The sequence below is a fragment of the Sorghum bicolor genome, chromosome 5 (genome assembly GCF_000003195.3).
Source record: "Sorghum bicolor cultivar BTx623 chromosome 5, Sorghum_bicolor_NCBIv3, whole genome shotgun sequence".
Classification (NCBI taxonomy): Eukaryota; Viridiplantae; Streptophyta; class Magnoliopsida; order Poales; family Poaceae; genus Sorghum; species Sorghum bicolor.
Window position 1 is genome coordinate 1,996,830 of NC_012874.2, and position 13,041 is coordinate 2,009,870.

At 43.3% G+C, this 13,041-nt stretch overlaps 2 protein-coding genes across 3 annotated transcripts; both read right to left on the bottom strand.

Annotated features, from left to right (window-relative positions):
- LOC8069259 (NDR1/HIN1-like protein 13) lies at positions 1,629-3,098 on the bottom strand. The gene has a single exon (XM_002450152.2). The coding sequence runs from the start codon at positions 2,823-2,825 to the stop codon at positions 1,911-1,913; it is 915 nt and encodes a 304-aa protein (XP_002450197.1). The 5' UTR covers positions 2,826-3,098; the 3' UTR covers positions 1,629-1,910.
- Positions 5,641-10,163, bottom strand: LOC8083055. Of its 2 annotated transcripts, XM_021461808.1 has the most exons (4): positions 9,757-10,163; positions 9,206-9,259; positions 7,074-9,077; positions 5,641-6,961 (listed from the first exon to the last, which is right to left on the bottom strand). In XM_021461808.1, exons 3-4 carry the CDS (start codon positions 9,028-9,030, stop codon positions 6,063-6,065), a joined length of 2,856 nt encoding a protein of 951 aa, XP_021317483.1. In that variant the 5' UTR covers positions 9,031-9,077; positions 9,206-9,259; positions 9,757-10,163; the 3' UTR covers positions 5,641-6,062. The 2 variants fall into 2 exon arrangements, with proteins under 2 accessions (XP_021317483.1, XP_002450198.1); XM_002450153.2 differs by lacking the exon at positions 9,206-9,259.

Below are 13,041 nucleotides of genomic sequence, written 5' to 3' on the forward strand. Positions count from 1 at the left end.
ATAGACATTAAATATGTTGATGTGACACTGTATTAATAAAGAGGAAAATGATAAGAGTTTCATGAGAGTAGATAGAGTTTTACAGGAATAAAACTCTTCTACACCATTTCTAAAATATAGATGCATTGGAAACCGAGTCATAAAAACCTCAATGAGGATGACCTAACATTTCCTTTGCTTATATACCTTAGTTGTCATAATAAAAACATTTGAAACATAATTCTATTGATGCATATATTATGGAATATGGAGGGGGAGAGAGAGAGACTAATCCCTGGTCAAATTTTACCAACATTTGAATTTTTCTCTCTAAATCTTAATACGCTATAAATTTTGGAATATGTGTGTGTTGAAGGGGGGTGTACTGCATCCATTGTAAATTGTTAGTCATTTTGGCTTTTCTATATAAATCGACTTCTTGATATGTCTTAAATCAAACTTTTTAGGTTTAAACTAGAAAACGACGCTACTATTTATGGCACCAAATTAGTATCATTATATTAGATACAACATGAAATATTTTTCACATTGTGCTTACCTGGTCTCATAATTTTTTGTGTTCTTTTCTATAAATTCAGCCAAAACTAAAAATTTGACTTGAAGACAACTCTAAAGAGTTACTGTATTTTAAGATAGGGAGAGTAGTTTTTACTTTGTATATGTATATACACACATAACATATATAGAAAAAACGATTATGTATCGAAACCCTAAAACAATGAAAAGTTTAGAACGGAAGGGAGTAACATTTAGTTCGCAAAAATTTTTAGATTTCGACACTGTAGCATTTTCTTTTTTATTTGATAAACATTGTCCGATTATGGAGTAACTAGTCTTAAAAGATTCGTCTCGTGATTTACAGATAAACTGTTCAATTAGTTTTTGTTTTCATATACATTTAATGCACCATGTATGTGCCGCAAGATTCGATGTGATATGAAATCTTGAAAATTTTTGGGACTAAACAAAGCCTCATTTGTGACACAAGAACTGTTGCCAAGCAACAGGTTGCTGCCTATGCGACAACCCAGCACAGTGCCACGGATACATGGACAAACAGCCGCTCGACCACTACTGTGTCTTGGTTATCACATATATCATATACTACTTTTCTTACATAGAAATAATATCATTTGCACCCAACTTTGCAATATATAAAACGCAAAGCTCATACAAAAGATATATATATTTTTTCTTTTGAAAACACACAATAAAACGCCGAGCAAGACGCGACGACTTGGCAATAAGTTGGTGGCAGCACAAGCAGGATGTACTACGAGCTGACTGACTTTGGCTAATTGTATGTATGTACTAACAGAGTGCAGAAATGCACCGCCGGTTCTGCATCTGCACTACCGGTTCATTGAACAGACAGTTACATCAACAGTGACTCAACTGAAATTTTTTCTTCATCTTCACACCTTGTTCATTTGGCTGATAAGTCATAACAGAAAATACTATTAGCTGATTGTTGTTAGAGAAAAAACACTGCTGGATGACTGACATATTCGGTCGATAAGCTCGACAGCCCTTGGGACACAATCAGTGAAATGCTCCGGTTATTCCCTCTTCTTTTGTACAATATAATACAGCCAAAAAAAAGTATAGAAGAAGTTACAATATAATACTACTCCACTGAATTACTGTATGCATTAACATGAAATCCAAATTAAATACACCCAAAAATTCCCTATAAATCAATTTATCTTCACAGGCAAGTAACTACAGTAGTAGTAATTTAGTAAATACTCTAGCAGTAAACAGTAACAACCTTGCTCAATGCCAGTAAGTGCAGCAGAAGCAGTAACTGATCACTAGCCGTGTTGGATCGTGTCCAGCCGGCGTCGTCAACCTCAACCCATGTCTCCACGACAGCCGGCGAGCGGCGGCGGCGACGACCACCACTGAAATCACCACCACCACCAGAGTGGCCTGACCTTGACCTTGCACCCTCTATTAACAGCGACGGCGTCGCCGTCGAGCCTATCAACAGCCACATCACACCTTGCCCTGACGTCGACGGTCCATGTCCGGAGCACGCCGCCGAACCGGAGCCTGACGTGGAGCGTGGCCTCCACCTGCAGCGGCACGGCGCCGGCGGCCTGCTCGGTGGCGATCCGCTTCGCCTGGTCCTCCGTGAGCCGCACGCCGTTGCCCGTCATGGACACCGCGAACGCCGTCACGTTCCTCGGCGGCTGCCGGAACGCCGGCCACGCGCCCGCCGCGAGCCTCGCGCCGCTGCCGCCGGAGTCGTAGGACACCGCGACCTCCCCGCCGCCGCGGTACTCGATGCCGACCTTCTTGTTCCGCGCGTTGTCCGCGCGCACGACGGCGTCGAGCCGCGGGGACAGGGAGGAGGAGAGGGAGGTGGTGTTGAGGCCGTGGATGGAGAGGGACGCGACGGAGAAAGACGGCGCGCGCGGGCGGTAGATGAGGTAGACGGCGCCGACGAACGCGGCGGCGAGGGCGACGAGCAGGAGGACGATGGCGATGGCGCAGCAGCAGGCGCGGCGCAGCGCGCGGCGCCGCGCCGGGCGGGAGGAGAGCTTCTTGTACCGGCGCGCGCGGTCTGGCGGTGGGACGCGGAGCACCTGGTCCTTGGGGACTTGCACGATGTAGGTCCCCGGTGGGGGCGCCGCCGGGCGGGCGAAGGACGGGTGCTGCTGTAGTGGGGTTGTGTCCGTCGTCGGCGCCGGCGGCGGGGGCACCGCGCCGGCGGCACCGGCGTGCTGGTCGTGTGGCTGCTGCTGATGAGGTGGGGAGGAGGAGGAGATCAGCGCCGGTGGTGGAGGTGGAGGAGGCGCCGGGTGGACGCGGTCGGCCATGGTACGGCGGTAGTGGAAGTGGAACGGGAGGAAGGGCCGCCGGTGATGCGGCGGTGAAGGTACGGTGGAGGTGCAGCAGGGTGGTTGTGAGCTCTCTCTCCTCTCGCTGACTGAGCTGAGCCGAGCTAGGCGAAAATGGCGTGGGAGTGAACGTTGCGCTCGTCGTTTTATGGAGGCGTGAGGGCGATCGAGCAATGGAGGCCGCGTCCGACGACGACGACGAGGAAGAAGAAAAGAAGGCAGGAAGAAAGAAAAGGACACGAGGGAAACGGTCATCTCACGCTCTTCATACTTCACGGCTTTTTTATTAAAATTAAATTAATATATATAAATAAAGTGTGGTGGACTATTCTGTACTATATTAATATATGTGCATATAAATCTTGAGACCAGGTGCTATGATATTATCTTCTTGTCAATTTTGTATGCAGGGAGTTGTTGTGATTTGATCATGACAGGGTTTTATTAGAATAAGGAAGTTGGGAGCTCGAGGGCAGAAACAATGGAAGCCAGCAGGATATATTGATGAGGCAGAGAGAAGAGAAGGTTCCACTCTGCCGTTCCTCCTCATTTCTTTTTATTTTATATATAAATAAAATACGGTAGACGACCTCGTTTCTCTATTGTGAAACATGCTTACATGCATGCCTACGTACTACTCTCTGTTTTTTTTACAAATACTACTCTCTGCCTGTCTGAGTTGTCTCCTCCTAACACTCGTTTTTTTCCCAGTAAAATAAAATAAAATAAAAATAAAATTATCAGCATATATTTTATCCCCGACGAATGCATGCTAGAGGTGGGCAGACCAGACCCATGTTAGGTTTTACGCTTGCTATATGCTAACTGATGCGTGTCACAGTGTGCAAATACGTCCGTGATCACCTTGTTTGCTTGAACTTATCAGCCCGAATATGTCAGCTATTCAGCAGTATTTTTCTCTCATAATAGATCAGTTAACGGTATTTTTTATCATAGCCAGTGTCTATTTGTTTTGGTCGTCTGAGACGGCCGGTGGTGTATGTACGTACGCGTGCGGGCTTTCCTTCAATTCGGGAGGCATCTTTTCTATTCACACCCACCAGCCAGATGAGAATGAAAAATTCAGAGAAACAATAAGGCCTTGTTTAGTTCCAAAATATTTGGCAAAATAAGTAATGTAGCAATTTCGTTTGTATTTGACAAATATTGTTCAATCATGGACTAACTAGGCTCAAAAGATTCGTCTCGTCAATTCCGACTAAACTGTGCAATTAGTTTTTATTTTTATCTATATTTAATACTCCATGCATACGTCTAAAGATTCGATGTGATGGGGAATTTGAAAATTTTGCAAAATTTTTGGGAAACTAAACAAGGCCTAATTCGGCCTTCAGCAAACTACTACTCCCATGGTCAGTTTATTTAGTATTAGTCCATCTAGTCATCCAGAGTTGATAATGTGTAACAATTAACCATCGGTATCATCTGTTAAGTGACACCCATATTTGATTAACTAACTGAACAATGGAATGAAAAATTCCGGATTGCTGCTGCTCTTGTTGTTCCAACTCCATCAGAGTTCAGACTCTGGAGGAGGAGGCTAGTAGTACGTTTCCAAACATTTTTTTTGGACAATGAAGTGCGTTTTCAAATATTACCTGCTAAAAAAATGAGATAGATAGAGAAAGAGAGAGAACCATGTAAGATTAAGATCAGAGGTCAGAAACGGACAGCAGATTAGCATCCTCCAGTCGTCAGAAACAGAGTGTACGTACGGATTAGCATCCTTCCTAGGATACAGTACTACACCTAACCGGCCGCTAACCACCTTGTTAATCCTACGACCTACCTAATCCCTTACGTATTCCGATTCCGAGTGTATCCTCTTCCCTGTCTGTTATGCTTGTCCAAGTCCAGGCAATGCAAATTTGCAGTGCCAGCTCTGCAAGATGTTATCCACCATTTCCCTTTCAGTCATCTGTGCTTGTGTGGAGTCAGTCCATTTGGAGGCTAGCTAGGCTACCAACCTGTATTGTCTCCTTCAGCACAGCTTTCAGTTTCAGTTTCAGGCACTGCTATTTATTTGGCTTCTCGTTCATTCAGTTATATGGCCGGCTTTTATAAACCCTTCATTCAGTTTTATGGGCCCTCGTGTTTAAGGTAGGCACTGCTATTTTATCTGAAAAGGAACAAAATTAATCCATCAGTTTGAGATTATCTGTCCAATCTACCAGTCATTCAGCAGTCATGACTTGCAAGTGAACATGCTACCAACAAGCAAGGCAATTATGTTAATTATAATAACGTACGTGCACTGACCTATTCTCTCGTCGTTTGTCATCTTTAAATCGTGCAGTGCCGGCCATTTGGTTCCAACTCCCAATTCAAGCTTCATAACCACAAGAAGCGTGTGCACAAAACCAAACCAAAGCAGCAGAAAGCGTGAAAACGCGTAGACGATGCAGAGTGTATATATGTGCACGCATCGCATGCATGCTGTTGCTAGTACGATAACTAACCAGATCCGCTGTCGGTTACATTAGATTACAAAGGCCTACTTACCAAACCTTCAGAGAGTTTAGAGGTTCAGACAGTCAGACACTCCACGCGGTTCGCTTGCAGTATTTGGAGGAGCTAATAACCTTTCCATACCCATCCCATGCATCATCCAACGCGCAAACGAGCTAGTCTTTTTCTTCATCTTCTTCTTCCAACGACTCCCTACAGTTCGTCTTGTTCGTTTGGCTGATAAGCCATGACAGCTGACAGATTCAGGTGAATGCCAGTTCTCAGATTTATTTACCGGTGCAGTAAGAGCAACGACCTCAACACCACTCAAACTGCCAGTTCTCAGATTTATTTACCGGTGCAGTAACAGTAACTATTGTGCTTACATAGTTACTACTACTACTACTACTACCCATCTGTAAACACATGAAAATGAAACAAACAAAGAGAATCCATGTATCAAAACCCTGCACTCGGCACATGAAACAACCAGCGATCCATGCTACTGCCAAACTGCAACACCCTATTTTGTCCATCATCCAACAAGGAGAAATAATAAAAAAAAAGAAAAGGAAGAAGTATGAACAGACGAATTAATAAAACCAAAAAAGAAAAAAAAATATCGACACAGACATGCGCACTCCATTCTCTCCGAAGATCAAAACTATACATCTGAGAAGACGACGATGCCTCCCATCCCACATATCTCTTCAGCTGCCTGACCGCGCGCGCTTCAGTACGAGTAGATTAAGCGCTTCCAAGTGATTCTTTCGCCTCAAATACTCTGGTGTCATCGGATCCATATCTGCCATCATCCTTAGCGTACGGTCCTGAGTTTACCTCAGTTGAATCATCCAGGATTACTTCACCATCTCCAGGAATCTTCATCTTGTCGCCACCGCCGATGCTTAACTGCACATAAGTAGGGTTGGTATCATCCCAAGCAGCAGGCTTTGCATTTGGAACTAGCACAGCAGATTCAGTCTCTGTCTCTCCAGTGTGTTGACCAACAAACATGTGCTCTGACTCTGAGCTACAAGCAGGCATCACTGCTGGCCCTGCTGCTGCTGCTCCTTCCAGTTGCCTGAACAGTGAGCTCATCTCCTCAACCGAGCTTGCTTCTAGGACATGAAGCTCACCATCTTCAGTCAGCACCTCCTTCGGTTCACCTTCACCTTCGACGATGACCTTCACAGCCACTGGACTGCCGTCAAGCGAGCGGTCTGAAGAATGGCCGTCTTGGGTATCGGTATCCCCATTTTCCATGGGCAACGCTTCACTTGGCCTGTCATGGACCGGCTGATACTGATCATCACGAATGGAGACAGAAGCAGCGGGTGCTAATAATGCTTCTCCATTGAGCTGAGCAAACTGTGAATTCAGATCTTCTACTGATCTCGCTTCAATCAAAGATATCGCAGGTTCTGCATGTAATAAAGTATCACTAAGCTCATGCTCGAGTTTAACCGTCAAGGGTTGGCCTATGCCAGACTCTGAAATGGACTGCACTAGCACTTCCTCCATGCGGCACTTGAACAATGAGTTGACTTCACTCATGGAGTCTTCCTCTTCAACTTCAATCATAATATGTTCCTCAGTAGTCTTGTGTTCTTCAGATAGATAACACAATACAGATTGCTCATTACCTGCATGTTATTAGCCCTACTTGAGTAAATATTGCAAGTACATAATTTGCGTAGCTATAATCTGAAAAATGAGTCCCTTCGAAAAAAATATCTGAAAAATGACCCATATTACCTGCAGAAATTGAGTCGTTCACATCTGACGTGTTGGACATTAATTTTTGGACATAAAAGGAATCTGTGCCGTTGATGGAATCAGTGCCGCCTTCAATAATTCCATGATTTGCTTCTAGCACACACACATCTGAAATTGCAGCGCTTACTATTTTGATCTCATCTCCAATATGTGGTTCCAGTGAACCAAATAACTTGCCATTGTTGTCAAGTGGTTGCTCAGAATCGCTTTCTGAGTGATTGTCAACAGAATCTTTTTCACTGAATTCAGACTTCTCTGGCTTTATTATGCCATTGTGATGCCGCAGATAAGTAGACGGCCTAGCATACAAGCTGTCACGTTTCCTACCCTGTGCTGACGAGAAGCCTGAGCGAGGAGTCCAAGTTTCCTGCAAACGGCTGTCGCGATCCACAATTTGGTCAAATGGAACATCAAATGGTTTCCTCCAGGGAAGCAGAACAGATGGCGCTGAATCAGGAACCTGTGGTAACTCCACTGTATCCTCTGGATCATTTGAAGGATCGGGCCTTGGTGTAGAAATGGAGGGCACCTGAACACGGAAGCGTGATGCCTCCTCCATTTTCTGAACTGCATCAGCGGCCTGCAAGTCCATTAACCTCCTGTCAAGTTCAAATTTCAGAACATTCTTTGCTTTTCGCCGCGCCATCAAACTCTCCAAATCCCCATTCTTTTCAGTATCCAAAGAGTTTGGATCCACAAAGCCCTTCCAGCTACTTTCGTCATCTCTCTTCTCTTCTCCATCTTCATCTGAGCTAAGGTTACCGTCCTCCTCCTCCTCCTCCTCCTCCTCCTCCTCCGAGTCATCTTCATTTTCATCTGATGAGCCGGCGTTCAGGTTGTCTCCGAAGGTTGAGGAAGGGTGACTGGTCCCCAAGTCTACAGGTGTGTTCAGTTCATCGAGCATCGGTATAATGTCAGTGATTGATGCATCAGAAGAGCTTTCAGTAAGATCAGACTCAGAATCAGAACAAGGATCCTGTCGTGTAACAGGTTGCCAACACGAGCTCATGAGTTCACCGAACTGATACTGATGATTCACTTCATACTCATAGTGACACCTTCCTGTAGCGGTGCTCTCAGACTGCCGCGGTGGTGCAACCTGCTCGCAGATTTCCTTAACATGCTCCTCTTCCACTCTTTCAGCAATGACACCATTCCTGTCAAACCCGGAAGATTCAGCATGAAGAACACTGTCGGTGGACATAGATGTCAGATTCCCTTGACCACACTGAGCACCAATAAGCAAAACACCTTCAGAAGTTTTGTCGTCACTGTACATAACTGGACACTCGAATCTCGTCCCCACATTAACCTTGTCAGCAACATTCTCAGCCTCTTTAACCGAAACACCTTCAGCAGCGCTGCTCTGAAAAAACTGCTGCAGCTCAACGTTGTTGCAGACTTCCTTGACATGCTCCTCTCTTTCCACAATAACAACTTCATTCTTGGCAAGTTCAGAAGCTTCTGTGCAGCGAATGGTATCAGCAGACACAGATGTGACAATACTGTCCTCATCACGGTGGGTATCATGGAAGATGCTATCAGAAGTTGTTGTTCCCTCAACGCAGACATATGGGCTCTCAAAACTCCTTGACATGTGGGTGACGTTGACGTTCTGAACCTCCTCAACCACTGAACATTCAGAAATGGATATTCTGGATTCAACGGACGATTTTTTCTGGTCCTCTGCGATCACTGGAGCACTTGGTTCCCCGTAGCTCAACAGCGCTCCAAGAAGAAGTGCTGTTAACAGGAAGACCGGGGACGAAGACAGGAAGAAAGCAAACAGAGAAGGGCAGAGTTTGTGTAGGAACAGCAGCAGCATGCCGATGCCGAGTACCACAGGATAGTCAGAAGCAGATTGGTAGGCGAGCCTGACTGAAGAATGCAATGTCCTCTTGATGTGCATCAGAATGTTATCTGCATCAAGTGCCATCTTTTGTCCCCTTGATTTGGATTCAGCCCTGGGATTGCAGATCTAAACTGGAAACAGAAAAGGGAGGCAGATCAGTATTGGAATGCTGTCAAATGGCAATGACATTGAAACTAGTAGGGTGGGTAAAAATGTGCAGGAAGGAAGAAAGTTAAAATGATGGGTATGTTACTGATACCTATGTAAGAAAATAAGTTGACTCAGAGGCCGGATTGCTATTATTCCTTTATATCTAGAAAAAAGAAAATAGACTAAGTTGATCCGATTATTATATATACCAATCACTCACCAACCGTGAACAAACTAAATTCAGATTTCTCAAAAAAAAAAACAAACTAAATTCACTGATTTCGAAACAAAACTGGCTACTAGCATCACTATGTGAAGTGATTTATAAGTAGTACGTACATGCGTAGAACAAGATCAGGGCAAATGAAATGAGGGGAAAGGAAACTATAGCTAACAGTAAGATGGTACTACTACCAATAACAGGGAAAAGAACCGGCCGCTACGGGGATTTGCAGATCAAGCAGTATGAACAAAAACTATAGAGAAGGTAAGGAAGAACTAGGAGGGCATGAATGAAGCATGAGGCTTCGTCTGCAGAAGGATCCAATCCAACAATGGCTATGAACTATAGGGGCCAAAAAAAAAGAGAGAGCAGCATAGAGAGCGCAAGAAACAGAATCGATAGTAGTAACAGGAGCCAAGGAACGGCAGCAGGCGCACCTGAGCAGCACCGCAGCGACGAGAGCGGCAGGCGAAGAAGAGCTTGTTCTTGACCTCAGAAACAGAAACACCTCAAGGGCGAACGAAGCAACAGGCGATGGGGAAAGCAAGTTGGACGGGATGGGGCTGGTGCTGGAACAAGGAAGGGGAATAAAGCGAAGCGAACAGCACGAAGCTGCAGTGCAGCGTGTCTTCTCCTTTTTCCTCTACAAGGATTCTTTGCTTTGGAGGCAGAGGCAGCAGGCAGGCAGGCAGGCAGCAACACCACGCCACCACCGGCAGAAATGCTTTGGCCGGCCGGCACGGAAAGGCAGCGGCGAGCTGGCGACCTGGTGCCGGCGATGCCTGCAGCCGTAGAGGGGAAAGGGAAAGGGAAAGGGAAAGTAGTGCAGGGCAATCATGGCATCAGCCAGCAGGTCCTTGAAGAACTGAATCGTAGCTGTCTGTCGTGCTCGCCTCGTTGGCTATAGGCCTTGTTTAGTTCTCAAAAAATTTTGCAAAATTTTTCAGATTCTCCGTCACATCGAATCTTTAAACGCATGCATGGAGTATTAAATATAGACGAAAATAAAAACTAATTGCATAGTTTTGTCGGAATTGACGAGACGAATTTTTTGAACCTAGTTAGTCCATAATTAGACAATATTTGTCAAATACAAACGAAAGTGCTACAGTGCCTGTTTTGCAAAAAATTTTGGAACTAAACAAGGCCATAGAAGAGTTGGGACCATACCATACGGTACAGTACAGCCTTGAGAACTGTGCAGGACGATGCTGCTCACTGAAATTAATGACAGACATCAACCTCAACCCATATCGTTCTTGTTTAGTTCCCAGAAAATTTTACAAAATTTATCATATTTTTCGTCACATCGAATCTTTAGACGCATGCATAGAGTATTAAATATAGACGAAAATAAAAACTAATTGCACAGTTTAGTCAGAATTGACGAGACGAATCTTTTGAGCCTAGTTAGTTTATAATTAGATAATATTTTTCAAATACAAATAAAAGTGTTATAGTATCGATTTTACAAAATTTTTCGGAACTAAACCAGGCTACCTTGATGAGTCCTTGACAAGGGAACATTTGTTTGCATATGTAGAGTGGGTAAAAAGGAAAGGAAAACCAAAAAGGAAAAAGAAATTTCAACAATGGCTGTGTTTAGTTCCACAACGAGAAAATTTCGTGATACTGTATCACTTTCGTTTGTTTGTGGTAATTATTGTCCAATCATAGACTAACTAGGCTCAAAAGATTCGTTTCATAAATTCCGACCAAACTGTGTAATTAGCTTTTATTTTTGTCTATATTTACTACTCTATACGTACGTCCAAAAATTCAATGTTACGGAGAATTTTAAAAAATTTAAGTTTTTGGATAGAAGTAAACAAAGCGAATGATAATTCGCAGATGGTAGTGCAACGATAGTGCAGCATGCGGTCAGCTTCTCTTTTCTTGGGTAATGGTGGGGCGTGCAGGTGCAGCAATGAATGAATGAACGAAGAATGAATGGATGGATGAATCCCATGCCTGCCCGCCTCTGCTTCCTTTTGATGGGCTAACCAGTGGAAACTCGCGCCCCTACACGCGAGGGGTAAGCACTCTGCTGATATTCATTCAGTTCAGGTACATATGCCATGGATACAATTAGGCCCTGTTTAGTTCCCATCTAAAAATTTTTCATCCATCCCATCGAATCTTTGGACACACGTATGAAATATTAAATATAGATAAAAAATAAACTAATTACACAGTTTAGTTGAGAATCGTGAGACGAATCTTTTAAGCCTAGTTACTCCATTGTTAGCCTTAAGTGCTACAGTAACCCACATATGCTAATGATAGATTAATTATGCTTAATAAATTTGTCTTGCAGTTTCCTGACGAGCTATGTAATTTATTTTTTTATTAGTTTCTAAAAATCCCTCCCGACATCCTTCCGACATATCCGATGTGACACCTAAAAAATTTTTATTCCTCATCTAAACAGGCGCTTATTTGCATAGGTAAGATATCTTCATTAATTTATATTTACAATCTGGTGGAAACATAGAGTTTAAGGCATACAATAGCGATACTGGTAATCTGGTATGATGCATTATAGCAGCTGATGGTCATATATGTTGCTACAGCATATACTTGGGGATATATTGTATAGATGTATGTCTTCAATTTGCGCACGGGTGGATGTGATCGATGGTTGTTTGAAGTCAGTAGCAAAAGACACTGCGTCATAGGGTGGATGTATCTGTGTAAGGGCCTGTTTAGATTGAGAACGAAAATTTTTTGGGTGTCACATCGGATGTGTCGGAAGGATGTCGGGAGGGGTTTTTAGAAACTAATAAAAAAATAAATTACATACCTCGTCAGGAAACTGCAAGACAAATTTATTAAGCATAATTAATCTGTCATTAGCATATGTGGGTTACTGTAGCACTTAAGGCTAATCATGGAGTAACTAGGCTTAAAAGATTCGTCTCGCGATTCTTAACTAAACTGTGTAATTAGTTTATTTTTTTATCTACATTTAATGTTCCATGCATGTGTCCAAAGATTCGATGGGATGGATGAAAAAATTTTAGGTAGGAAACTAAACAGGGAAGAATCGTGTCTCACAACTGACAATTTGTCAGAGCAAAATCGATGAGACACTCGAGGTGCCCTAATATAAGCATGTCGGCTGATTTAAAAAGTCATAGCTAAAAACATTATTCGTTAATTTATTATGAGAAAAAAATATTGCTGGCTAACAGAAAAAATACGATTTATAAGATAAATAAAAATGGATTACCACCGAAAAAATGCTAGCAAGTTTGACTCATAATAACAATAAATAAAATAAAGGAGACAACAACAACCAAAGAAAGGATCAAAATAGGCTGGCAGGCTTGAATTAACAAACTCTGTCTTCTCTGCTTTTCCCACTTTCTGCATGAGCACTTTTGCAATACACAGTACACTGATAGATCAAATCGATAAATTCAGAAAATTGTGTTTTTGGAGAGAGGCAGATATAAATGGAAACAAAAGGCCAAAAGCTGCTTGGACTATGGTTTGTAAGCCAAAGAAAGAAGGTGGATTGGGGGTGCTAGACCTTAAAACACAAAATGAAGCCTTGCTTCTCAAACACTTGATGAAATTTTTCAATAGAGAAGATATACCATGGGTCGCTCTTGTCTGGGAAAGCTACTATGAGGCTGGAAGTTTACCATCTTCATCATCTAAGAAAGGCTCATTTTGGTGGAGGGACATTCTGAAATTAACAGACAAATTCAAGGGTT